This window comes from Anomaloglossus baeobatrachus, chromosome 1 (genome assembly GCF_048569485.1).
Source record: "Anomaloglossus baeobatrachus isolate aAnoBae1 chromosome 1, aAnoBae1.hap1, whole genome shotgun sequence".
NCBI lineage: Eukaryota > Metazoa > Chordata > Amphibia > Anura > Aromobatidae > Anomaloglossus > Anomaloglossus baeobatrachus.
The window spans coordinates 222,723,883-222,751,698 of NC_134353.1; the positions used below are offsets into that span (position 1 = coordinate 222,723,883).

Consider the following 27,816-nt stretch of genomic DNA (forward strand, 5'->3'; position numbering starts at 1 on the left):
GCAGACAATATATAACCCAGGAAATTAACCTCTGCCTCAAAAAAAACACATTTCTCATATTTAGCAAATAGGGAATTCTCCCTGAGTCTCTGGAGTACAGTGCATACATGTTGGACATGTGACGTAGCATCAGGAGAATAAATCAGGATATCATCCAGATAGACCCCCACATATTGACCACAAATATCTCTGAAAATGTCATTAACAAAGTTCTGGAACACAGCCGGCGCATTACTTAATCCAAAAGGCATTACTAGGTACTCATAGTGTCCCTCTGGAGTATTAAATGCAGTTTTCCACTCATCCCCTTCTCTGATACGGATGAGGTTATGTGCACCCCTGAGATCCAGCTTGGTGAACCACCGGGCTCCTATGAGCTGGTTAAACACATCGGGGATATGTGGCAGAGGGTACTAATTCTTTACAGTAATAGCATTCAGTTCACGGTAGTCAATACAAGGTCTGAGGCCACCATCTTTCTTATCAACAAAAAAGAATCCAGCACCGACTGGTGACCTGGATGGTCTGATGAACCCTCTCTGCAGACTGTCTGCTATATAATCTTTCATGGCCTGATGCTCCGGACCAGAAAGATTATACATTTTACCCTTGGGGAGTCGGGAATTGGGGACCAAATCTATGGGCCAGTCATAATCTCTGTGCGGAGGTAATTTTTCAGATTCAGATACAGAAAACACATCAGCAAATTCCCTGAATGCATAAGGTATGAAGATAGGTTCAGCTCTAGTCAGGTTCACAGATAAAGACATACACATCTCCTGACACTCAGGGCTCCGTCGCACAATCTCACCCTGATGCCAGTCTATGACAGGGTTATGTTTGCGCAGCCATGGCATACCCAATACCACTGCTGACATCAGATTCTCAAGAACAAAAAATGACACAGATTCTACATGCAGAGCACCAACAAGCATGGAGATCTCTGGAGTTACAAAAGTAACCACACCCTGAGTGAGAGGGGTGCTATCAATAGCAGATATTCTCATAGTTGCATTTAACATTAGCAAAGTCAAACCCAGCTCTTTTGCTACAATAGTGTCTATAAAATTAGCAGCAGAGCCACAATCAACAAAGGCCTGCAGCTGTACAGATTTTCCCTGGTGAGACAATGAGACAGGTAACATTAACCTCATAGGGTCTGCAGGAAGTACCTGGGCACCTGAGCAGGTATCCTGGGGTCCGCTCAGGTGGTGCTGCTGCCTTGGAAGCGATTGCCTCTCTGATCCAGGCACTCCACCACGTGATCTGCTCCCTTGCAGTCGACGGGACTCTGGACATGCTGAGGTAGGTACTGCAGCGGGGGCTTGGACCTGAGCAGACCTGAGATCCTGCACTTGCTGTGTCAGTCCATGTACAAGCCCAGAAAGGGTGTGCACCTGATTTAGCACAGCATGGAGAGAATCCATTTTTTTTTTTTCCTCTCCTGGTTAGAAGGCCAGATATAATGTAACGCCTGCCCGGATCCACAGACTCAGATGGACTGTAAAGGGGAGGCTAGAGGGAAGCCACTCACCAAGTAGGACCCCCAGAACCCTGAAACCCTTTAACCCCTATACAGGGATTTGGAATTACACAGGACCCTGGAGATCACTACCTGTGGAACGCTGCAGTCCGATGAGAGTAGTAGTCAGGCAGGGTCAAACCAGGAATTGCGGAACAGGGACAGAATCGGCAGGCAGTGACGTAGTCAGCAAACGTAGCAGAGGTCAGATCCGGGTCGGGCAGCAAAGTACAAAAACAGTAGGCAAAAGGGTAGTCAAAAACACGCAGAAGTCAACACAGGAATCACCAACAGAATAGGACGTAACAGGAGCCAGGAAAATCAGAACTATATCTGGCAGTAATCATGTGACAGGAGGGGAAATAAGAAGGGTGTGGTGTCTTCCCATTGGCTGTAGCTGAACGCTGGCAACTTCAGCTAGAAGACACATGCCACCCATAGTGAGCCAGCGGTACTGCAGATCCTAAGCTAACCCAGCCCAGTGGATGATCGGAGCCTGCGCCCACTGGTGCCGCTGGCATCGACTTCTCTTCCATCACCAGCACCATCCACTGCAGGAACACGGCGTTGCCTGGTGATCGGAGCAGAAGTCACTGGAGCAGACTCCGGCGGTGACGTAACACTGAGAGAGTAGTCGTCAGGCAGGGTCAAACCAGGAATTGCGTAACAGGGACAGAATCAGCAGGCAATAACGTAATCAGAAAACGTAGCAGAGGTCAAATCCAGATCAGGCAGCGAGGTACAAAAACAGCAGACAGGAGGGTAGTCAGGAAACAAGCGGTAATCAGCACACGAAATCACAGGATAAAACAGGAGCCAGAATTCTCAGAACTATCTCTTGCAGGGGTTAGCAGACAGGATGGTTTTAAAAAGGGTGTGGTGTCTTCCCATAGGCTGTAGCTGAATGATGGTACTTCAGTTGGGAGACACCTGCCACCTACAGTCAGCCAGTGGCACTGCAGATGCCCAGGAAACCCAGACCAGTGGATAAGTGGAGCCTGCGCCCACAGACGCCGCTGGCATCGACTCCTCTCCCACCACCAGCACTATCCATGGCAGGAACACGGCGTCGCCTGACGATCGGAGTAGAAGTCGATGGAGCGGACTCCGGTGATGACGTAACACTGAGGTAACACTGAGGTAGTCAAAAACATCTCCAGCCTCCTCAAATCTTTTTTTAATTCTTTGTACTTGACACTGAGACACATGAGAGGTGCTAGCCACCTCTGCAGTGGATCTGTTCTTCAACCTCTTGATAATCAAGGTTTTGGTTGCAGGGTTGATTTTTGGCATGTTATCAGAGGTCAAGTTGCAGTTCAACTGAAGATCTGGGGTGCTGGGTTTCTTTTTATACACACCCACTAATTAACCGTTCATTTAGTGAGCACAGTTGAGGATGTAAACAAGGATTGGGTGCATTATATGACAAGGCGACAAAACTTTGTCTTGCCAAAATCTGACCTTTCTGTGTTTATTAAATTATCAATATTTCAGCTTTGCAACAACTTTATTTTCATAACCTAAACCAAATTTGGGAGGGTTTAAGCTTTCAAAAGAGTAATTTATGAAACCAATGGATGAATTTAAAGTCAGGTTATAAGCTTTTATTTACATAACTTGGATAAGTGACAGAACTTCTGTCAGGGACTGTACAGAGGTTTAACAAGACGGGTCCCACTCAGAACCAAGGAAGTTGAATGTATGTGGTCAGTGTTATATCCAGAGGTTGTCTTTTCAAAATAGACATATGAGTGTGTGCAGACTGGGGTGCTCAGATCCGGGGTGGTCGTGGCTCGAGGGGTCCGGACCCGGGCTCGGCAAACACTCCGTTCCTTGAAAGTGGATTATTTACAGGAGAGAGGTTTGTGACGCCACCTGCGGGTTGCGATAATGGGAGTACCGCCACTGCTGGAAGGAGTAACGGGGCAGATGGTGTGGAGCAGCAAGGTGTCAGTCGTTCTGCAGGTAGGGAAGGCCCCGGCCTCTGGAGTTTTGGTGGATTCGGGAAGGCAGGGTGCAGGGATCAGGGTACTCACTGCGGTAATCGTGGTGCTGGATGAGGTTTATAAACTAGACACACACACTGGAGGTAAACCAAAGTCTCTGTGTATCACTGTCACTGCAGGGAGCCCGTCCAGGTGTCCGCTCCCACCGGTGTAACTTGGTAATCCGGAGACTGCCTCCGTGCACAATTTAGTTGTCTGTTGTGGCCCCTTGGCTATGTATAGTGTAGCTGTGCTCTTGATGGCTGGCACTTGGGATTTCAGTGGGTTGCTTTGCTTGGAAAACCCTATCCCTCGCGTTGTGCTGATGCCTTCAATCTCTGAGCTCTTAGGGAAGTTCGTGAAGATACTCTTCCTCCTAGATTAATTATCAGGACCTTGAATCGGTTCCTGATCTAGGGTCCTGTACCCCGTCGTGCTCGGTACCCGACTGTTCTTTTGGGTTTCTAATGCCGACAGTCCTCCTAGACTATGTCCGTCGCACTCTTTTCCAATGTCACTGCTACCGGTCCCCGACTCCTCAGGTCCCGGAACACCGTCTGCGACCCAACCATGGTCTAGCTCCCCGGGAGCTGATGAGTCGCCCATCACAGTGCTGCAGCGGTCGCCTCCGGGACACTGCGGGGACTTCTCTGTAGGGACCCCTTCTGGCAACAGGTATGTCAGGTTCACTTTCATAGGAGTCGTGACGCCACTCTCGGTTTTGCGGTCAGGGCGAGGGGTGACCGCCGCTGCAGTTTAACGAGCATCTGGGGCTGATGGTATCTGCAGCTAGATGGTATGGCCTCCCGAGAGTGAGGCTGGCCCCAGGGGCTCGGGTGTATGTGTGTAGAACCACAGGTCGCAGAATAACTCAGTCTCAGTCCAGAAATGTCTTTCAACTGTTTACTCACTTTCTGGTGGTGGAGTGAGGCAACCCGGGCGATACTGTGATGAACCAGAGAAAACCAGGTTACCCTTCAGGCTGGTGTAGGGGTTACTACTGGCTTACCTTCCTAGCACTTCTTGTTTCGTACAACCCCTGACTTAAAGTACAGTTGGATTCATCCAGGGAAGTTGCAGCTGGCTTTTCTCCCCTTTCTGACCCGTTTGCTGGCAGCATGGACCAAGGGAAAGATGGCTCCAGGCTCGATCCTCCTTATGGGCCCCCTCGTTGCTGCTGATGCTCGGGCTCTGTTTTGGTTGGTGTGGAACCTCTAGTCCCACCACCTGCAGGATTTAGCAGACCACTAAATGGATGTCTGGCGAGAGGGACCTGTACTCCGTGCCTGCATCATTACCAGGAGTCCTCGTACTTAACTCCTTACTGCTCTCTTTCTTCGGGTGTCTTTCAGACTGGGTGGTAATGTACTCCCCCGCCAGCAGCCACTACACGTGCAGAGTCTGACTAGTGTTCCGCTCTCCGGCGTCCGCACTTCAGACTTGGCTGCTCCACTCCTACTCCTCTGACTGCCACTGCAACAACTCCTTCCCAGCTTCTCTACAGCAGCACACTAAGGGGTGCTTCACACACAGCGAGCTCGCTGCCGAGATCGCTGCTGAGTCACGCTTTTTGTGACGCAGCAGTGACCTCATTAGCGATCTCGCTGTGTGTGACAATGAGCAGCGATCTGGCCCCTGCTGCGAGATCGCTGCTCGTTACACACAGCCCTGGTTCGTTTTCTTCAAAGCCGCTCTCCCGCTGTGACACACAGATCGCTGTGTGTGACAGCGAGAGAGCGACAAATGAAGCGAGCAGGAGCCGGCATCTGACAGCTGAGGTAAGCTGTATCCAAGATAAACATCGGGTAACCAAGGTGGTTACCCGATATTTACCTTAGTTACGAGCCTCTGCAGCTCTCACGCTGCCTGTGCTGCCGGCTCCGGCTCTCTGCACATGTAGCTGCTGTACACATCGGGTTAATTAACCCGATGTGTACAGCAGCTAGGAGAGCAAGTGTGAAGCCCCTCAGGTGGTGTGTCGGTGTCGGTGCGTTACCTTCAGGGACTCCACGTTGCTGGATCTCCGTCACTGGTAGGAAATCTTCTGTTTTGATCGTGACGCCACTCTCAGTATTGCGGCCAGTAGGGACCGCCACTGCAGGTTGAGGGTCGCCTGGGGCTGATGGTGTGTGCAGTTAGATGTAGTAGCCTCCTGAGAGTGAGGCAAGCCCCAGGGCCCTGTGTAGGTTTGTAGTACCACACGTCGCAGAATGACCACACAGGCAGGATGTCTTTCAGGGTTTTTACTCACATCAGGTGGCAGGGTGAGTAACCCGGGCGTAGCTGAGATGAACCAGGTGGGAACCAGGTATCCTTCAGGCTGACTTTATGAGGGTGACTACTGACTCGCCTTCCTTAGCCCTTGGTGGTTTTGGGTGACCCCGACTTTGAGTCCCTATGGGGGTCACCCAGGGAAGATGCTGCAGCCTCTCTCCCCTTGTTGTTTGCCGTGTGCTTGTTCCCCGGACCAGGCCACTCCAGCCTCTTGCCTCCTATGACCTATGGGCCCTAACTGCGGTTACGTGGCTGCGGCTTTTGTGGTGATGTGGTGTGGGCTTTGAGAGCCCCACACCGGCAGGTTTAGCAGAAGAAAGCTGGATCTATCTTCGCTTCGGGATCTGCCGCCCGGTTGGGCCTGGTGCTCTCTAGCAGTCTCCTTACTTCCCACTCCGTTGCACTCCCTAGCTGAAGCTGGCTTTCAGGCAGCACTCCTAGTTGACCGTTCTCCCCCGTCTGTAGCCACTGCGCGGGCGCTGTTAGACAGCAACAGCCCCACAGGTCTGCTCCTCACTGAGCCCTATGGAGTTCTCTGCTCTAACTGACTCACTGCCCCTCCTCTCCTGTTCTTGCCTACGCCACCTAGCAACCAGACTCTCTACCACACCCCTTGAGAGGAGATGGAGGCTCTACCCCCTCCACTATTCCAGTGAAGGTGAAGGCTTGCCCCCTCCTGGGATCCCCAGGGGTCCTCTCATGGGTACATGTGTGAGACCTGATCACTATGCGCCTGTGTTCCACACCCCTGTCAGCCTTCTGGATTACCTGTATTGTACTGTCCCCAGCATGGGTGCAGTACTCAGTGGTGCCTGACCAGGTCAGGGGCGCCACATTCCCCCTTAGTTATCACCAGCACGTCCTCGGGCTGCAAGACAACATTTTAAAATGCATAAAACATTAAAACATGTAAAACATTTTTAAAACCACCAGGTATCAGACATCACCACCCTCCACCCACAAGTCCGTTAACCCACCCAAAACCCTCTCAGGAGGCAGGTCACCGGTCCTTTTGGTAACCAGATCTGGGCCATCTACTTCCCCAGACCTTTCCTCCAATCTTCCTCTCCCGTTGGCCGCGACTTCAGCCACTTCTGGCAGGATGTAGAGGCGGCTTTCATGGGCTGGTGGTTTCAGGGTATACCTGGCCTGGTGGATCCGCGCCGTCAGCCTCTTCTGGCAGGATGCAGAGGCGGCCTCCACAGTTGGTGCTGACCAGGTACCCTCTTTGTGGTGGTGAGCCAAGGCCCCATAAACAGGCGTGCTCTCTGGTCGCAGGTGAGCCAAGGCCCTTTTCTACGGACGGGCCCCCCTGGTTGCAGACGAGCCAAGCCCCTAAACAGGCTGGCCCTGGTGGTGGTGCCACTGGTGTAACTATTTACACTGCGAGAGTTTGTGGCTATAGCAAGTTCATAGCCTTAAAGTTTATTTCTCACAATAGTTTTTGTGGGCGCATTTCTTAAACGTTGCAAACAAAACTTTTCAAACTTTAACTGGTCAAAACTTCTTACTTTCCTTTACTTTACTCCTCTTTTTCACTAGGGCGTGGGCACGTTGGGCACTGGCACCTGTGACTTTCTTGCTCTCCGTCGTCGTCCGTGGTTGTCTCATCTGTAGGATCTTTGTCTGTGGTTGTTTCATCTGTTGGTTCTTTATCTTTCCTTTCTTGGTCTTCATCTGTTTCCTTTTCTGCATCTGTTTCTTTATCTCTGTCTTGTCTTTCTTGTCTTTCTTGTCTTTCTTGTCTGGGACATGGTGCTACGTCTAAGGCATAGTAGCCCCTTTCTCCTTGATGCAAGGTGAACTGTACTAAGTCCCCAATTTTCAAATTTCTGCCTGAATGTCCTCTGGGCAGGTGGGCTTGAACATCTCTCCGATTTACAAATATGCCCTCTTTTATTCCTTTCACTACAATGAAGCCGTATCCGCTTTTCAAGTTGAAGTCCTCTACTATTCCTCTGTAAAGGGGTCCTCTAGCCTGGGCTTGGGACCTTCTTAGGCACCTTTTCTCCTGCAGGTCTCTGGCTGTGACCTCTCTCTGCTCTGGAGACTGTGGTGTTGGAGGATACTTGGCTCTGCTACGCCTTGTCTTGCGGGCTGGGTTCATGCCTGCAGGCTCCCAGGTGAGGTCTTTGGGCTGATCTTCGTCTGCTGACGGTGTCAAATCCTCTTCATCCCAGCGGGAATAGGGCAACATCTCCGGTTCTGAGTATAGATCCACTGCTGGTGGCTCCGGAGTCAGCTCCTCAGCTTCCTGGCCTCCTCTCCCCCTTAGTTCTTCACTGCACTCTGGTTGTGGCAGTGCTGGGGATGGGCTCTCTTCAGCTGGTCTGGGCGGTGGACTCTCTGGCGCGGCTGCAGGGGTTGCCGGAATCTCCTTGGGGGTATACGGAGGGAGCAAATACCGATCCACCATCTCTTGTGGAAACTGGGCCTCTAGGTCAGCCTTCAGCTTCCAGTATTCAGGGTCCTCTCCTATCAGGGTCTTCCTGGCAGGGACCTCTCTGGACTGGGGAGCGGTGTCTGCTCTGGCCTTGCAGGCCGGGGAAAATGATGAGGTAGTCTTCTCTTCTTGGCGGGCCGCGCCCTGTATGGCGGCGGCCTGGTCTTGGCGGGCCGCGCCTGGCATGGCGGCGGCCTGGTCTTGGCGGGCCGCGCCCTGTATGGCGGCGGCCTGAATTGGCGTTTCTGTCGCGGCCGGTTCCTGGCGGGCCGGACTGGACACTGCAGCCGCGGTCTCACTTGGCGTCGCAGCCTCGATGGGGTCCGTGCAGGCTGAGTCGGGCGTCGCGGCAGTGATCGGAGCTTGGCGGGCCGCACCCGGCGGGGCTGCGGCCTGGTTCAGCATATCACTTGCGGCGCGGACGAGCGTCGCTGCTGCGTTGGGGTCTTGGCGGACCGGGTTCAGCAGGGTGGCAGCCTGGGTCAGCGTCACACCTGCAGCACGGATGAGCACTGCCGTGGTGGTCGGAGCCCTGCGGGACAGGCGGGGCATCGCTGCAGCGGCCTGGGCTTGGCGGGCCGCACCTAGCGTGGCTGCGGCCTCACTCAGCGTCGCCGCATCGGGCGCCTCCTCTGGGACCGCGGTCGCAGCAGCTAGGGTCGGGGCTCTTGTTCTAGCCGGGGCAACACCGGACTCACCCATCGGGGTCTGAATCGTCGTCGCCGCTCGATCCGGCAGGCTCCGCGCGGCTCCCTCCTCATAGGTCCGCACCGCCGCAGCCATTTCCAGGAGCTCCGTGCGTTCTTCTCTGAGCTGTCGCACAATCCTGGCCTCCAGCTGGTCGCAGAAGATGGCAAGCTCCCGGCACCACCAGGCAGCAGAGCCTGGCTCTGGGTATCCACGTCTGGACTCCATTTCCTCTAGCACGCTACTGGCTTCTTCTCTGCTCCGCCGTCTCTGGACGCTTCCGCTTTCTTCATCAGCGAGGTCAGAACTCTGCAGAGGATCTCTGGGTAGCCACACCTCTTCGTGGGCGGTAACTTCTTCCAGCGCGGGCTGCTGTTGTTTTTCAGCGCGCTTTTCATGGTGGCAATATGGCGGCGCTTCCAATTTTTCAAGCGGACCGCCCAGGCACATGGTCACCTGTCTGAACAGGTCTAGTCCTTATCCTGTTCGTGACGCCAGATGTGAAGCCCCTCAGGTGGTGTGTCGGTGTCGGTGCGTTACCTTCAGGGACTCCACGTTGCTGGATCTCCGTCACTGGTAGGAAATCTTCTGTTTTGATCGTGACGCCACTCTCAGTATTGCGGCCAGTAGGGACCGCCACTGCAGGTTGAGGGTCGCCTGGGGCTGATGGTGTGTGCAGTTAGATGTAGTAGCCTCCTGAGAGTGAGGCAAGCCCCAGGGCCCTGTGTAGGTTTGTAGTACCACACGTCGCAGAATGACCACACAGGCAGGATGTCTTTCAGGGTTTTTACTCACATCAGGTGGCAGGGTGAGTAACCCGGGCGTAGCTGAGATGAACCAGGTGGGAACCAGGTATCCTTCAGGCTGACTTTATGAGGGTGACTACTGACTCGCCTTCCTTAGCCCTTGGTGGTTTGGGGTGACCCCGACTTTGAGTCCCTATGGGGGTCACCCAGGGAAGATGCTGCAGCCTCTCTCCCCTTGTTGTTTGCCGTGTGCTTGTTCCCCGGACCAGGCCACTCCAGCCTCTTGCCTCCTATGACCTATGGGCCCTAACTGCGGTTACGTGGCTGCGGCTTTTGTGGTGATGTGGTGTGGGCTTTGAGAGCCCCACACCGGCAGGTTTAGCAGAAGAAAGCTGGATCTATCTTCGCTTCGGGATCTGCCGCCCGGTTGGGCCTGGTGCTCTCTAGCAGTCTCCTTACTTCCCACTCCGTTGCACTCCCTAGCTGAAGCTGGCTTTCAGGCAGCACTCCTAGTTGACCGTTCTCCCCCGTCTGTAGCCACTGCGCGGGCGCTGTTAGACAGCAACAGCCCCACAGGTCTGCTCCTCACTGAGCCCTATGGAGTTCTCTGCTCTAACTGACTCACTGCCCCTCCTCTCCTGTTCTTGCCTACGCCACCTAGCAACCAGACTCTCTACCACACCCCTTGAGAGGAGATGGAGGCTCTACCCCCTCCACTATTCCAGTGAAGGTGAAGGCTTGCCCCCTCCTGGGATCCCCAGGGGTCCTCTCATGGGTACATGTGTGAGACCTGATCACTATGCGCCTGTGTTCCACACCCCTGTCAGCCTTCTGGATTACCTGTATTGTACTGTCCCCAGCATGGGTGCAGTACTCAGTGGTGCCTGACCAGGTCAGGGGCGCCACACAAGGAGCCAGCGCTAAGCAGTGTGCGCGGCTCCCTGCTCTCTGAACATGTAGCTGCATTACACATCGGGTTAATTAACCCGATGTGTACTGTAGCTATGGTAGGAGAGCAAGGAGCCAGCGCTCAGTGTGCGCGGCTCCCTGCTCCCTGCACACACAGCTGTGCGCTGGTAACTAATGTAAACATCGGGTAACCATACCCGATGTTTACCTTAGTTACCAGTCTCCGCAGCTTCCAGACGGCAGCTCCGTGCAAGCGCAGCGTCGCTTGCACGTCGCTGCTGGCTGGGGGCTGTTCACTGGTCGCTGGTGAGATCTGCCTGTTTGACAGCTCACCAGCGACCATGTAGCGATGCAGCAGCGATCCTGACCAGGTCAGATCGCTGGTCGGATCGCTGCTGCATCGCTAAGTGTGAAGGTACCCTTACTGAGATGTGGAGGCCACGCCCCCTCCTGGGTCTGCCCAGGGGTCCCCTCTAATGTGTGTTTGAGACCTGGTTAAAGTGTGCCTGTGCGTACACTCCCTACTAAGCCTTTGGGATTACCTGTTTGTACTCACCCAGTATGGGTGCAGTACTCAGTGGTGCCTGACCAGGTCAGGGGCGCCACACTAACACTCCAGCTCCTCACTCTTTGAGGGCTGCCACTGAACTGCCTACTTCCTCCCTCCCACCAGTCTGCCTGACCCCTAGGTGGGTGGCCCTATTCCAGCTTGACCAGCCCACTGGTGTATCTGACATGTCATGATGTGAGGTGTGGTTGGGATTTGTGGTGCTGATAGTAGTGACACCGGTTTCTGGGAACCTGGAACCATGGGGGGTAGGTCCTGCACCCTGGGTGAAAGGATGCAGTTTCCTGTGGCACCCTGATGCATTCAGGGGCGCCAAAAGTGATGCCAGCATTGCTACAGAGGTAAAGGGCTGGGTGGAGGGAAGGGTGTCAGCCTATTAGTGCTCAGACCAATTGTGCATCATGATGAACTATTGAACTGCAAAGGGACCATATATTGTTCTTGAACAGGGGCCCTCTTCATGCTGTGTCTGCTCCTTGGGCAGACATACTATGAGTGCACCGTGCGCATCTTTGGAAGAACCAAAGGGACCCAGTGACAAGCATGTACGTATGTATTAGTGTGTGTGTGTGTGTGTGTGCATGTATGCATGAGTGTGTGTGCATGTATGTATGAGTGTGTGTGTGTGTGCATGTATGTATGAGTGTGTGTGTGTGTGTGCATGTATGTATGAGTGTGTGTGCATGTATGTATGAGTGTGTGTGTGTGCATGTATGTATGAGTGTGTGTGCATGTATGTATGAGTGTGTGTGTGTGCATGTATGTATGAGTGTGAGTGTGTGCATGTATGTGTGACTGTGTGTGCATGTATGTATGAGTGTGAGTGAGTGTATGCATGTATGTGTGAGTGTGTGTGCATGTATGTATGAGTGTGTGTGTGTGTGTGTGTGTGTATGTATGAGTGTGTGTGCATGTATGTATGAGTGTGTGTGCATGTATGTATGAGTGTGTGTGTGTGTGTATGCATGAGTGTGTGTGCATGTATGTATGAGTGTGTGTGTGTATGTATGAGTGTGTGTGTATGTATGAGTGTATGTGCGTGTATGTATGAGTGTGTGTGCGTGTGTATGTATGTATGAGTGTGTGTGTGTGTGTGAGTGTGTGTGCATGTATGTATGAGTGTGTGTGTGTGTGTGTGTTCTCAGTTTTGCTCTGTAAGTAAAACACACACACACATTATAGTAAGCACACATGCGTACAGTCAGCCTCAGCGCGTTTGTTGTGTATGTGAGTGTATCCTGGCCAGGATATGTGTGACCCAGCCAGTTAATCAGTAACACTGAGAGATTCCTGCACAAGGTCTGTGACCACACTGTGAGTGACGTTGCTGGGTTTTAAGGTCAGAGCTGATGGGCTTATTCTCTTACTGCTGCCTGTGTATGTGGCTGCGGATTAGCCTGCAATTATACTCCAATGCTGTGCCTCTGGCTGGGAAATCTTACAGGAGCCGCTTGTGGAAATGAATTCTCAGCTCTAACATGTGACTTCCTATGTCTGCAAAGGTAACTCCAAGGGACTTCCTCTGCTAAATCAGCTGCGTCTCCAGAGATGTCATTCGCGGCTCGTGCTAAGTCTGGCTCGCCCCGTGGCACATTAACCTAGCACTTTTACAGTCTATTTATATTTGCTTTTCTCTTTTTTTTCTTTTTCTTCCCGTAGCGTGCAAGGATTTACTCACTGCTGCCCGTGATGGAAAGCTAAATACATTCGTACAGATCTCGGTGGCACATCCGACAGAGCAGACCTCAACCAGATACGCGAACACAGAAATAGTAGAGGTGAGCATATTTCCTTGCATGTTATCATACGCTGCTCAGGCAGGTTTCAACACATTTGTATGGGGTGACTCTATCCAGAACTATGCCAGCAAGTAGCATGTATATTCATGACTAGCATATTTCCTGCTACATACAGACAGCTGACCGTTCATTCCATGACTGACTGCAGGATATCCCAGATTACTGAGCCCAGGATTACGTACATTTGACCCTTTTTCCAGAATGTGTTTTCGGTTGAGGGGATGGGTACCTTCATGTCTGGATTGTGAGGAGGATCCTAACCAAAGCTGCCCTCATGACAGGGGTGGACATATCATTGGTGCAACCTGCGCCCAAGAGGTAAGGGGGGCCATTTCCACCTTTAACACTAGAAGTCCCAGAGAGGGGTTATTTAACATTTCTACCTTTGGAACCCAGAGACGGGTCTAACTTCCTATAGTCACCGTCTTTTGTTCTGTAATTAAGGCCATTACTGTCGCACCACAGGAGGTTGTGGTTTTCCATTGAGTTTGACCATTTAGTTTCTAGTTAGTTCTATTCAGTTTGGACTAAGGGTCATCTGACCCTCTTTCGGGACTTCAAGGTGGAGCTCAAAATTTCTGGGACTTCTAGTGATAAAACAGGTGGATTTGTGCATTTTCATGACTACAAAGGTCCCGTATATTGTTCTTGCACAGGGGTCCTCTTCTGTCTCTGTCGGCTAGTGCCTCACGATGGGAACAAGGAAACAGTGCTGGCAGCCAGGAAGGGCACTGTTTACTTTAGTCATGGCACCTCCTGTAAGTTTAGACAAGACTCGAGCACAGGATACATGGCGTGTAAACCAGTTTGCTTTGCTGTAGAAATACTTTGCGAGACACATTTGCAGTTCCTAAGGCATGTAGCCTGGGATGGAGCGGTCCAGCGTGCTTCCTATAGACGCAGATTTCCAGCTGACTGCTAATCTGGTTGGCAGCATCTGAACCTTTAGCTATTCTGCAAGTGAATGGTTTAAACAGCCTGTTACAGATCTCAGTGCTTTAGCTCTTACTGTCTGGAGTGTTCTGCTAGCAAGGAAAAAAATGTAGACATTCATTTGCTACTTGAAGAATGACCCAGATTTCTTTTCCCTCTAACCCCTTCTGTGTTTACACTGCAGTGATTTTATAACCCTTTAAGCATCCCAAGAAGGTTGTTGCAATGCTCTTGACACTGCTTGGCTTTGTTTCTGCTGCTTTTTCGTTGGTTTTCCCTGCGCCCACTGTGAGATACCGTGATGTAGCTTGTCGTTGATGGGACCAGTCTGCTATTGGAGTTGATGGTTATGCTGTAACAGATAGCACTTGGCTGGATAGGGGATCACTTAGAAACGATTTATCCAATTGCTACATGCACTAATCACAGAGGTGCCATATCTAAAGGCAGATATTTAGGGAGCACAATGCAGTCTATGTTGTCAGTCATGCGAGAAATCACATCTTGACTTAAAACCGGCGAAATTCGCAAATAAGCAGTGGGAGTTGGCAGGTCGGCTAAACCAGGCTAATGGCCGTACTCAGGATGCTTCCCGTCACTTCACTGGCATTAGCAGTAATGTAGCAGAACAATCCTCAGTATAAAGACTTTCTTGTTCTACTCCATTTCCAGCAGAGTGAAGGCAGATAGCCGTAACGTACATGACTGAGGCAGTGATAGATCCAGGAAAGGGTTAAGGAGTAAGGGATGGGGGTTTTTACCTAAGGAATGTGGTGGTGGGGGTGAGCGAGCAGGAGGAGAGATGGGGGCAGGGGCCATATAAGAAATAGGTCCCATGTTAAGGTGTCATTCCTTTGTCCTGGACTCAAAGACGAAACAAGCAGTTGAAGAATGCCCGGAATACAGCATCTGTCCCTTCTGAACTTTCTGAACATCAAACTCTAAGAAGATCCAGACCTCCTGAGAGACTAACTTCTGAAATGGCCAATAGGACTCACAATAGGATCATAAGTCCTTCCGTTACTTCTAGGAAAAGAGCAAAGCGCAGCACGGCCTCTGATCCATTTTACAAACCAGGAAGGAAACTACAATACAAGAATAACAAGGGACAGAGAAAAGAGCCCGACCATCTAACCAGAGAGACACCAAGAAGTGCAAGGAGAAAGTCCAGCTCTACTGAGGTGCCAGCCAGAGAAGCAGCCACACAAGCTACAACTGACGTGACCACAGCCCACCATGAATCCTTAGAACTTCCTCAACAATCTTTGCATCATTCTAGAGGACATCATACGGCCTTACCCCAGGAAATAAACCAACACGGGGGGATGGGCTTAGGACACACAACATTTCCGGATCCGGGTTCTCATTACACGAGGAGTGGTAGGAATCCAAAAAGACAACTGCGCAAAAGTACTTTAACCAGACAAAGACTTCTTCGGCCGGCTCAGGATTGAAGTCCGGCAAGAAATCTACAGCTACAAGACTCAGAAGAGATTCCAGACAATGACTATGACACAGATAACGACTCCCCACTAGAGGGCAGCAGCACGCAGCACTTCAATAATGGAGGGGCTGTAGAGACTATAACTAATACGTCACGAACGGCTGGTCAACCTAGGACGCAGCCAGGTATTGGTGAGAACACTTTTTCTTGTCCTATATCTAGTGTAACAACACCTGTAATGAGTCCAGTGGGCGCAGTTGGGGGTACAGTTCCCGGCAATGTAGGATGGGATCTTAATTCAGTAGTACAGCAATTAGTGTCAGGGGTTAAGGAGGCTTTGAGTCAGTCTAGCTTACCCATAACCTCTTCTCCTATTGCTGCATGGTGCGGGAATGGTCCCCGGACATCGGAGGTGGTAAGTCAGTCGTGTGCTGATCCAGACACACAGGAGGACGCAGTAATTTCACAAGGGGTTCCATTATCTGATGCAGCAAAAGGAGAATTATATGTATGTTTTGAGGGTCCTCTAGGAATTCATTTGAAACAGGAGGTTAGGGAGAAGATTTGGGCCGACGAATATGTGGAAATATTTTCATTATTGCCCTTAGAAAAATATAACTTGGATAGAGTAAGGTTTGATGAGAGGAAAAGAGAGGAACAAGAAAGACGGTATTGTCTCATCCCCCAAACATTTAGCAATTGGTTCCAGGCCTTTGCCATATTAGCAAGTGTAATAGGCCAAAAAACTCCTGAACATTGCTCTGCCTTATTTTGTTACATGAATTCTATCGGGGAGGCGCACCGTGTGTATGGAGGTTTAGCATGGCTGCGCTATGATGAGCAGTTTCGCCAACGAAAGGCTGGTCGCCAAGGGATTCGTTGGGATCACAAAGATATTAGTTTATGGATGCGTCTCATGACAGCGCCACGTGGGGGTTAATCAGCCCTTTCAGGGCTATGTCGGCAGATCATCAGCAAGCGGATTGTCGGCAGCAAACAGAAAAGGTTGCTGCTGGCAGTTCAATGATAGCCAGTGCAGATTCGGAAACACATGCAGGTACAAACATGAATGCACCTTCTGTAGTGGAAACCATAGCCTATCAAAATGCTTTACACGAAATAAAACCCCAACAGCAGAGATTAACCAAAAAGGGGGAAACCCCAATTAGACTCGGGGAGATGGCGGGCTATCTAAGCAGGTACCCAGATAGAAAAGCAGCACAATTGCTGGGGGAGGGTTTCTCAGAAGGTTTTAAGATCCCATCTACTTCAGGCCCATTAACCTGTTCTCGTAACCTTGCTTCAGCTTATACATATTCTCACATTGTCTCCACAAAACTAAACAAAGAAATTGACCTGGGCCGCATGGCAGGCCCATTCCCCAAAATGCCAATAGAAAACTTAAGAGTCAAGTTTAGGCTGATCCATCATCTGTCCTTCCCTCATGGAAGCTCAGTTAATGATGGAATCGATCAGGAACTTTGCACAGTCTCGTATACTTCATTTGATACAGCGATTGCATGGGTTCAGAAGTACGGCAGAGGAGCTTTAATGGCAAAAACAGACATTGAAGCTGCCTTTAGACTCTTACCAGTCCATCCAGAAAGCTTCCATCTCTTGGGTTGTCAGTGGCAGGTTTTATGTAGACTTGTGTTTACCGATGGGCTGCTCCATCTCATGCTCCTTGTTTGAATCATTTAGCACATTTTTGGAGTGGGTAGTAAAGAAGGAAGCCGGCGTGCGTTCTGTCCTGCATTATCTAGATGATTTCCTATGTATTGGTCCACCAAAGTCATTTGTTTGTGCTTCATTATTGGCAGCGATTCAGTCGGTTTTTAAGTGTTTCGGAGTACCGTTAGCATCAGATAAAACAGAAGGCCCGTCTACACTTATCAAGTTTTTAGGAATTTTGATTGACAGTGAAGCAATGGAGTGCAGATTACCGGATGACAAGGTCAGTGATCTGCTGGAGGCAGTCAGAGAAGCTAGATCCCACCGTAAGATCAGATTAAAGGATCTACAATCGCTGTTAGGAAAAATGAACTTTGCGTGTCGCATTATTCCAATGGGTAGAGTTTTTTGTAGGCGCCTAGCTGCAGCTACCTCAGGCATAACCTTTCCACATCACTTTGTGCGGCTGGCTAGAACATTAAAGGACGATCTGGCGGTATGGGAACAGTTCTTAATGGAGTTTAATGGGAGGTCATTGTGGATCAGACCACCGGTTTTCAAATTTTGATCTAGACATCCACACTGAATGCAGCGGGGTCAACTGGTTTTGGTGCATATTGTTCTGGACAGTGGTGTGCAGATAGGTGGCCAGAGAGTTGGAGAAACAATGGGTTAACACGAAACTTAGTACTCCTTGAATTGTTCCCCATAGTGGTTGCTTGTGAAATTTGGTACAATATTTTCCAAAACCGAAAAGTGAGATTTCATTGTGATAACTTGGGAGTTGTAGAAGTCATCAACAAACAATCAGCTTCTTCCCTGCCTGTTGTTACGTTGCTGCGTCATCTAGTGCTGCGCTGTTTAAAGTCACATTGTCAGATTACAGCTGTGCATGTCCCCGGTGTGTGCAATTCTGTGGCTGATGTTCTGTCTCGTTTTCAGTGGGACAGATTCCGTTCGTTAGCCCCGATGGCAGAGGTACAAGGCAAGAAGTGTCCGGATTTTCTGTGGTCACTGCCAGTGACACCGCATACGCTCTGATAGAACGGTCTGTGGGTGTAAGCACATGGCAGAGGTACCAGTCAGCATGGAGGGAATGGGAAGACTTGTGTGCTCTAGTGGGACATGATGCCAGGTTACATGATAATGTTTCCTTGTTGTTATTTTACATTAGCAGGGCCTTTGTGGACGGTACTTCATTGTCCAGTATTGATAGTAAAATGTCTGGATTAGCTTTTTGGTTTAAGTTGCTCGACTTCACTGATTACACAAAGCATTTTTTAGTTAAGCAGGCCCTAAAGGGTTACAGGAAAAGTTGTAAGAAGACCAGAGATAAACGGCGTCCGATTTCTTTCCAGTTATTGCAGCAGATACTGAGTGTACTAGGCTGAGTCTGGAGCAGTCCGTTTGAAGTGTTTCTCTTTAGTTGTGCATTCACACTGGCCTTTTTTTGGCGCTTTTGAGAATCAGCGAGTTGGTGTCGAGTAGCTCCACCAGAAGTGGGGGTCTACAAGACAAGGACGTGCATCAGTACACAGACAGATTAGAATGTTTTCTGGCAAAGTCAAAAACTGATCAACAGGGTAGAGGAAAATGGATCACATTGTTTCCTTTAAGCAATTCATGAGGATTGTAAGTCATTGTCACAATTTCAATTCACAGCAGTTCTTAAAAAATGCCTGACAATATTGGGAGAGTCTCCAAATGCATTCACTTCACACTCATTTAGGATAGGAGCAGCCACAGAAGCTGCTAGATGGGGCTTAGAGCCTGACATAGTTAAAAAAAAAAAAAAATAAAATAAAAAAAAAAAAAAAAAAAAAAAAAAAATCGGGAGATGGGAATCGAGCAGATTTAAGAGTTACATTCGATTACATTTATTATAAATGGCGTACATGTATATATATATATATGTGTACATTGTGGTAATCTTATTGTAGTTATGTCTTCATTTAGACAATTGTGTGATAATTGTGTTTTTGTTTTTTGTTTTAGCTGAACAGCAATGCCTGGTTTGGATCATGGGACATTCATTTGTTTTTTGGGGGGCCTTACGTGCAGCAGTCAGGCCTAATGGCAAACAGTTGGGGTTGCCCAGTTCCTTGGCACGGGTGACATGGATAGGAAAGAGGGGAATGCAGTGGCATCAGCTGTTGAGAGAAATCCAGTATCATGTGGAGTTCTACCGCCCCCCGGACGTCTTACTTATCCATTTAGGTGGTAATGATTTAGCAATAAGAACATCAAGACATTTAGTTAGGAACATAAAGCTTGATATGTTGAATTTATGGAGGTCTTACCCAGAAACAGTATTGGTCTGGTCGGATATAGTAGCTAGACAAATGTGGAGAACAGCGCGATCAGTGGCTCGCATCAATAATACAAGGATAAAAGTTAATAAAAAATAACAAAATTTGTGTTGGAAAACGGAGGGGTGGCCATACGTCACCAGATGCTGGAAAATACAAAGGAACATTTTTGGAGAGATGATAAGGTACATCTTAATGACATTGGCATTGATATATGGATGTTGAGAATACAAGAAGGAGTAGAACGAGCCATTAAGTTGTGGAGGAACTCACTCTTGTAAGGTGTCACAAGAGCGAGTCTTGGCGGGATGTGGTTGTTTAAACCCCCTCTTTGTTGGTTGGAGAATTATGTTTTTAATGGGGTCCCTGGGCCAGAGCTCAGCGGACAGTGGAATATGGGTCCCTGGGGAGGAGCTCAGTGGACAGTGGAATAGATGGGTCCCTGGGGAGGAGCTCAGCGGACACAAGGAAAATGATCAAGGGGTATACCCAGATTCCCCCTTGAGCTAGGTGTACACGGCGGAGGGGGATATGGGGCTGGGATTTATAACAACCACATCTCTGGGCCGATAATCTTGTTTTTCTTGTTGATGTTTTTTCTTATTAAAAATAAAGGGCTGCTGTGGCCAAAATTTTAATCCATGTCACGCAGTGTGTGGTGTCTTATTTATTAGGTTTCCAGGAGCGCAATTCACTAGTCCATCAGTCAAGCAGAGTGAAGGCAGATAGCCGTAACGTACATGACTGAGGCAGTGATAGATCCAGGAAAGGGTTAAGGAGTAAGGGATGGGGGTTTTTACCTAAGGAATGTGGTGGTGGGGGTGAGCGAGCAGGAGGAGAGATGGGGGCAGGGGCCATATAAGAAATAGGTCCCATGTTAAGGTGTCATTCCTTTGTCCTGGACTCAAAGACGAAACAAGCAGTTGTCCCACCCACCCTCCCTATAATAAAGGGAAATGTATCAATATCAGGACTTTGCAACACTGTCAATATTCTAACAATGTTATTGGTATTCAACATCATCGGTATTTTATCAACATTATTAGTATTGTATCGTATTGTATCAATTGTTATCAGTAATGTATCCAAATTGACAATGTCATATCAACATTTTAATATTGTATGTTACAGCAGCATTTGGCGGCGGCGGGATGTGGTTGTTTAAACCCCCTCTTTGTTGGTTGGAGAATTATGTTTTTAATGGGGTCCCTGGGCCAGAGCTCAGCGGACAGTGGAATATGGGTCCCTGGGGAGGAGCTCAGTGGACAGTGGAATAGATGGGTCCCTGGGGAGGAGCTCAGCGGACACAAGGAAAATGATCAAGGGGTATACCCAGATTCCCCCTTGAGCTAGGTGTACACGGCGGAGGGGGATATGGGGCTGGGATTTATAACAACCACATCTCTGGGCCGATAATCTTGTTTTTCTTGTTGATGTTTTTTCTTATTAAAAATAAAGGGCTGCTGTGGCCAAAATTTTAATCCATGTCACGCAGTGTGTGGTGTCTTATTTATTAGGTTTCCAGGAGCGCAATTCACTAGTCCATCAGTCATGACTGCTTACCCTGTGGATGCTGAGAACAGTATGGGGAAAAGTACACAGCTATATTATATAGTGCATCTGTTAGGATACTTGCTGTAGTTTCCTACTTATAGCATTTATCATCGGACATTTCTGGTTGTCTGCGCTTGATGTATTTATTACCGTTCAATTATATAGCACCCGGATAATAATTATTACTTTGCATTTAGTCATCACAAACATGCACTTAGACTTGGAAATAACCTATTCAGAAAGCTTCCCATCAACAAGGTAGTGTCACTGAATTTCTCATTTGTCACATTGAGGACTGCTAGTAAATACACTTTGTCATATCGAAAAAAGTAATTTTCATACAGTAACACACACAGTTGCTTTCTCTGTATATCATTAATAAGACTGAAAATATATAAACAGGTGATTGTATTAAAGGGAATCTGTTAGCAGGTTTTTGCTTTGTAAGCTGAAGCCAGCATGCTGCAAGGGTTAACATAGAATATTTAGGAATGCCTGTCTTGTCACAGTCTGATCTGTTGTTTATTTGCTCTTTTTGTTTAAGCAGCAGGACCCTTATTTCTAGGACTACAATGTCACACGCACGGCAGTCCAACACAACCTCTCCCCTGACACCTCACCATCAGTGGACAATCAGGGTGTCAGCTCTGCTACATGGCTAAATCTAAAAACTCTGGTTATGTCAGAATGCCTGCAGCCAGTAATCTTAGTGATATATCAATGGATTCAGGATCACTTTGCCAACATCATGCTGCTCTCAAATGAGGCAGCAAAAATCTGCTGACAGATTCCGTTTAAATTGTGCCACATTAATAAATAATGCTACTAAGATCCTTTGGTGTTCCAGATGAAACAAGATATTTAATATTAAAAGAAATCTATAAGCAGGTTTTTGCTACCTCATCTGAGAGCAGCCTGATGTAGGCAAAGGGATCCTGAATCCAATGATGTATCACTTAGTTTACTGGGTGCACCTGTTCTGATATAATCAAAGATTTATTTTTTTGCATGTAGCAGAGCTTAATAAGCTGCGCCCACACCAGACTTTCAGTTGATATTTCTATAGACAGAAGCTGCTAATCACTGGAGGGGCAGAGTTTGACTTTAGCTCATGAGTTTCTCCTAATGATAAAGCAAGGAAGCTTAAACTAACATTGCAGGTAAACTAAAACACACTTTGTGATAAGCGACTAAGGGCTTTAATCTGAATGGTAACCCTTTCAGCATGCTGTCTTCAGATTACATGGAAAAAAAATCTGCTGACAGATTCCCTTTAAGAGTAACACGTCTACATTTGTAAAAAAAATTGTCATTGCCTTAAGGCTACTTTACACGCTGCGATATCGGTACCGATATCGCTAGCATGGGTACCCGCCCCCATCTGTTGTGAGACACGGGCAAATCGCTGCCAGTGCCGCACAACATCGCCGAGACCTGTCACACATACTTACCTGCCCGGCGACGTCGCTGTGACCGGCGAACCGCCTCCTTTCTAAGGGGGCGGTTCGTTCAGCGTCACAGCGACATCACAGCTGCGTCACTGAACCGCCGCCCAATAGAAGCGGAGGGGCGGAGATGAGCGGGACGAACATCGCGCCCACCTCCTTCCTTCCGCATAGCGGCCGGGAGGCAGGTAAGGTGAGGTTCCTCGCTCCTGCGGTGTCACACGGAGCGATGTGTGCTGCCGCAGGAACGAGGAACAACCTCGTTACTGCTGCAGTAACGATTTTTGAGAATGGACCCCCATGTCATCGATGAGCGATTTTGCACGTTTTTGCAACGATGCAAAATTGCTCATAGGTGTCACACGCAACGGCATTGTTAATGCAGCCGGATGTGCATCACCAATTCCGTGACCCCAACGAGTTTGCATTAGCGATGTCGTAGCGTGTAAAGCCCCCTTTAAACTTAAGACATCACTATCTTCACTTCTTTTGTCTTTATTTTGATACCATATGTTATGTTTTGGTGTGTTTTTTAAAGTGGCATCTAGTTTTATTCTATCCCAGTTTATATAATTGCTTCATATATTGTAATAGTGTGCTATGTGCAGTGCCTTGCGAAAGAAATCGGCCCCCTTGAATTTTTCAACTTTTTCCCACATTTCAGGCTTCAAACATAAAGATAAAAATGTTATTGTTATGGTGAAGAATCAACAACAAGTGGGACACAATTGTGAAGGTGAACGATATATTTATTGCTTATTATAATTTTCTGTAAAAAATAAAAAACTGAAAAGTGGGGCGTGCAATATTATTCGTCCCCTTTAAGTTAATACTTTGTAGCGCCACCTTTTGCTGCGATTACAGCTGCAAGTCACTTGGGGTATGTCTCTATCAGTTTTGCACATCAAGAGACTGAAATTCTTGCCCATTCTTCCTTTGCAAATAGTTCGAGCCTAGTGAGGTTGGATGGAGAGCGTTTGTGAACAGCAGTTTTCAGCTCTTTCCATAGATTCTTGATTGGATTCAGGTCTGGACTTTGACTTGGTCATTCTAAAGGCCCTGTTACACACAACCACGTATCTAATGATATATTGCCGAAGTCACGGATTCTGTGACGTACATCTGGCATCGTTAGCGACATCGTTGCATGTGACACCAACGAGCGGCCGTTAACAATGGAAAATACTCACCAAATCGTCCATCGTTGACACGTCATTCATTTTCAAAAAATCGTTGATTGTTGAGGACGCAGGTTGTTCGTCGTTCCCGAGGCAGCACACATCGCTATGTGTGACACCTAGGGAACGACGAACTACAGCTTACCTGCGACCGCCAGCAATGAGGAAGGAAGGAGGTGAGCTGGATGTTATGGCCGCTCATCTCCACCCCTCCGCTTCTATTGGGCAGCCGCTTAGTGACGCCGCTGTGACGCCGCATGAACCACCCCCTTAGAAAGGAGGCAGTTCGCCGGCCACAGCGACGTCGCTAGGCAGGTATGTCCGTGTGATGTGTCCTAACGATATTGTGCGCCACGGGCAGCGATTTGCCCGTGACGCACAAACGACAGGGGCGGGTAAAGCCCCCTTAACACCTGGATACGTTTATTTGTGAACCATTCCATTATAGATTTTGCTTTATGTTTGGGATCATTGTCTTGTTGGAAGACAAATCTCCGTCCCAGTCTCAGGTCTTTTGCAGACTCTAACAGGTTTTTTTTAAGAATGGTCCTGTATTTGGCTCCATCCATTTTCCCATCAATTTTGACAATCTTCCTTGTCCCTGCTGAAGCAAATCAGGCCCAAACCATGATGCTGCCACCACCATCTTTGACAGTGGGGATGGTGTGTTCAGGGTGATGAGTTGAGTTACTTTTATGCCAAACATATCGTTTGGCTTTGTGCACAAAAAGTTCGATTTTGGTTTCATCTGACCAGAGCACCTTCTTCCACATGTTTGATGTGTCTCCAAAGTGGCTTGTGGCAAACTGTAAACAACACTTTTTATGGATATCTTTGAGAAATGGTTTTCTCCTTGCCACTCTTCCATAAAAGCAAGATTTGTGCAGTGTAAGACTGATTGTTGTCCTATGGACAGACACTCCCACCTCAGATGTAGATCTCTGCAATTCATCCAGAGTGATCATGGGCCTCTTGGCTGCATCTCTGATCAGTCTTCTCCTTGTTTGACATGAATTTTTTGAGAGACGGCCGGGTCTTGGTATATTTGTAGTGGTATGACACTCCTTCCAATTCAATATGATCGCTTGCACAGTGCTTCTTGGGATGTTTAAAGTTTTGGAAATCTTTTTGCAACCAAATCCATCTTTAAACTTCTCCACAACAGTATCACTGACCTGCCTGTTGTGTTCCTTGGTCTTCATGATGCTCTCTGTACTTTAAACAGAACACTGAGAATATCACAGAGCAGGTGCATTTATACGGAGACTTGATTACACACAGGTGGCTTATATTTATCATCATCAGTCATTTAGGACAACATTGGATCATTCAAAGATCCTCAATGAACTTCTGGAGTGAGTATGCTGCACTGAAAGTAAAGGGGCCAAATAATATTGCACGTCCCAATTATCAGTTTTTTATTTTTTTCAAAAGTTTAAAATAAATATCGTTCACCTTCACAATTGTGTCCCACTTGTTGTTGATTCTTCATCATAAAATTTTTTTTTTTTTTATCTTTATGTTTGAAGCCTGAAATGTGGGAAAAGGTTGAAAAATTCAAGGGGGACGAATACTTTCGCAAGGCACTGTACTTGCTATGTCAGTGTAGTATACCTTGACAATTCTGACCGATAGTATTCTCTGTTCCAGGGCGAAGGGATAATATTCTAGCTAACTTTTAAAGTTATGATTTCCATCTATTCCTAGTGTAATAATATGACATTAGGCCATTGATGTTTAGTAAACTGTTTCTCACTGGCTTAAAGGAAACCTGTCAGGTACAATATGCACCTAGAACCACGAGCAGTTATGGGTGCATATTGCTAATCCCTGCCTAACCGTCCCTGTATCTAGTAACATAGATAAAGAGATCTTTAGAAAAAGTATTTCTAAAGATCTTTTATGATATGCTAATGAGCGCAGGGACTAGTCGCAGGGGCATTAGTTCCTGCGCTCATTTCGCCCTCTTAGCATGTTAGCATGCCCACAAGGGTGTGCTAATATGCTATTCAATGCCCATTGCCTAGCATCATCAGACACGTGTACCTGTGTCTAATATCACCCCTGTGGGTGTGCTAACATACTAAGAGGGTGGACTAGTTGGGTGAAATAACGCCCTTGCGACTAGTCACAGCCCTCATTAGCATTTCATAAACAATCTTTAGAAATAGTTTTTCTAAAGATCCCTTTATCTATGTTGCTAGATACAGGGATAGTTAGGCAGAGATTAGAAATATGCACCCAGAACTGCTCGTGCTTCTGGGTGCATATTGCACCTGACAGGTTCACTTTAGTAGTTTCCCCCATTGCATTGCCCATAAATATACACAATTTTGGGTGGAAATCACTGCTCTATGTATGAGATGTATTTGCAGAAGCTAAAGCAAACTATATTTGCTAAAATGGGGGTTTTCTTTCAATGCAGCCTCTTCAAAGAGAAGCTCTAGTGCCAACTGGGAGTGTCTCCACTCTTCTTTTCTAAAGGGGCTATACTTTAGGGGGACATTGGATGAACTGTAAGGCCGGCGTCACGCTACAATATATCGGGCAATATGTCGTCAGGTCACGGATTCCGTGACGCACATCCGGCATTGTTAGAGATATTGTAGCGTCTGACAGCTACGAACGACTGTGAACGAGCAAAAATACTCACCTTATCATTGCTTGTTGACACGTCGTTCATTTTCAGAAAAAAGTCGTTCCTCCTTCTGCTCGCCGGTTGTTTGTCATTCCCGAGGCAGCACACATCGCTCCGTGTGACACCCCGGGAATGACGAACACAACTTACTGTACCTGCGTCCCGCCGGCAATGAGGAAGGAAGGAGGTGGGCGGGATGTTACGTCCCGCTCATCTCTGCCCCTCTGCTTCTATTGGACGGCCGCTGTGTGACGTCGCTGTGACGCCGAACGTCCCTCCCCCTTCAGGAAGTGGATGTTCGCCGCTCACAGCGACGTTGTCCGGGAGGTGAGTGCGTGTGACGGGGGTTAACGACTTTGTGCGCCACGGGCAACTAATTGCCCGTGACGCACAAACGACGGGGGTGGGTACGATCGCTCGTGCGATCGCACGATAGAACGTACCGTGTGACGCCGGCCTAAAGGCCCTGTCACACACAGAGATAAATCTGCGGCAGATCTGTGGTTGCAGTGAAATTGTGGACAATCAGTGCCAGGTTTGTGGTCATGTACAATGGAACAATATGTCCATGATTTCACTGCAACCACAGATCTGCCAAAGATCTATCTCTGCGTGTGACAGGGCCTTTAGTCCCAATATGCCAAATTCGCACTCTACCAAATATTATTTTTTTTTCCCATGGAAGACATCCTTTGGTTCATTGCAGATTAGTTTGCAATATGTGTTCATCCAAGGCCCGAGATAGTAACCTCAGCATTAGGATAGTAAAATGGAATCAGAATTTAGCAGACCCCCTTAATGACCAGCTGTAGTCAGAAGGCTTTTCTATGGACATAAAGCCTGATCTGTAACGCTGCTGTACAGCTATGTTTATTGCACACATCCTGTGTAGGGTCTGCACAGATACAGCCAGTAGTGTGAGCAGATCGGTATCTTACCGTCTGACTGATCGTTATCATGTGACTCATGATACAACTGAAGTGCAGATGCAAATATTGGAAATAATGTAATTGCCTGTACTGCAGGATCAGCTATTGTGTGGCTGCTCGCTATATTAGCTGTTCTACATTTGTAATGTCAATTCGCTTTTATTTGTCTATCAGGCAGTAACAGAACATGTGCCCCTCCCAGGTCTGCTCTGTACTAATCTAGACATTCATGTGTATCCCTATTATTGTGGCCAAGTAATTTATCCATTGCCAGCTATGTTGCTTTCCTAATCTGAATGCGAAGGGCCAGGAATAAATGTGCTTCTGCTTTATGTCTGCCGGTACCAGGGCCAGTATTCGGAAGGGCATACTGGGTAATTATCCAGAGCCCCAATACGCCTCAGTAGAAAGGCCACTAGCCTTTACAAGCCAGAAAGTGAGCTGATAATGCCAGGCCTGCAATATGAGGGCAATCTCTGAGGTTAAAAGTGTACAAAGACCTTTGATGCAAAGTCCTCCACCCTGTCAGTATATGGAGAAAATGTAGAGGAGGAGAGAGCCCAGTATGGCCTCTGCATTCTGTGTGACATTATTTTTGTGTTTTTGGAACATACGGTGTGTGTGTAACAGTGTGTGTGTGTGTGTGTGTGTGTGTGTGTGTGTCTGTAACATGCAGTGTGTGTGTGTGTGTGTGTGTGTGTGTGTGTGTTTGTAACATGCAGTGTATTTGTGTGTGTGTGTTTGTAACATGCAGTGTGTGTGTGTGTGTGTGTGTGAGTGAG

The 27,816-nt window shown here is 48.3% G+C and overlaps 1 protein-coding gene across 3 annotated transcripts in view; it reads left to right on the forward strand.

The window, feature by feature from the left end:
* Nucleotides 1-27,816, forward strand: part of INPP4B (inositol polyphosphate-4-phosphatase type II B) — a 1,087,411-nt gene that overhangs the window by 267,106 nt on the left and 792,489 nt on the right. For all 3 annotated transcript variants that reach the window (XM_075348265.1, XM_075348236.1, XM_075348245.1), the window contains exon 3: nt 12,794-12,912. In XM_075348265.1, coding sequence (XP_075204380.1) covers nt 12,794-12,912 — 119 coding nt within the window. The remainder of the gene's footprint in view (nt 1-12,793; nt 12,913-27,816) is intronic.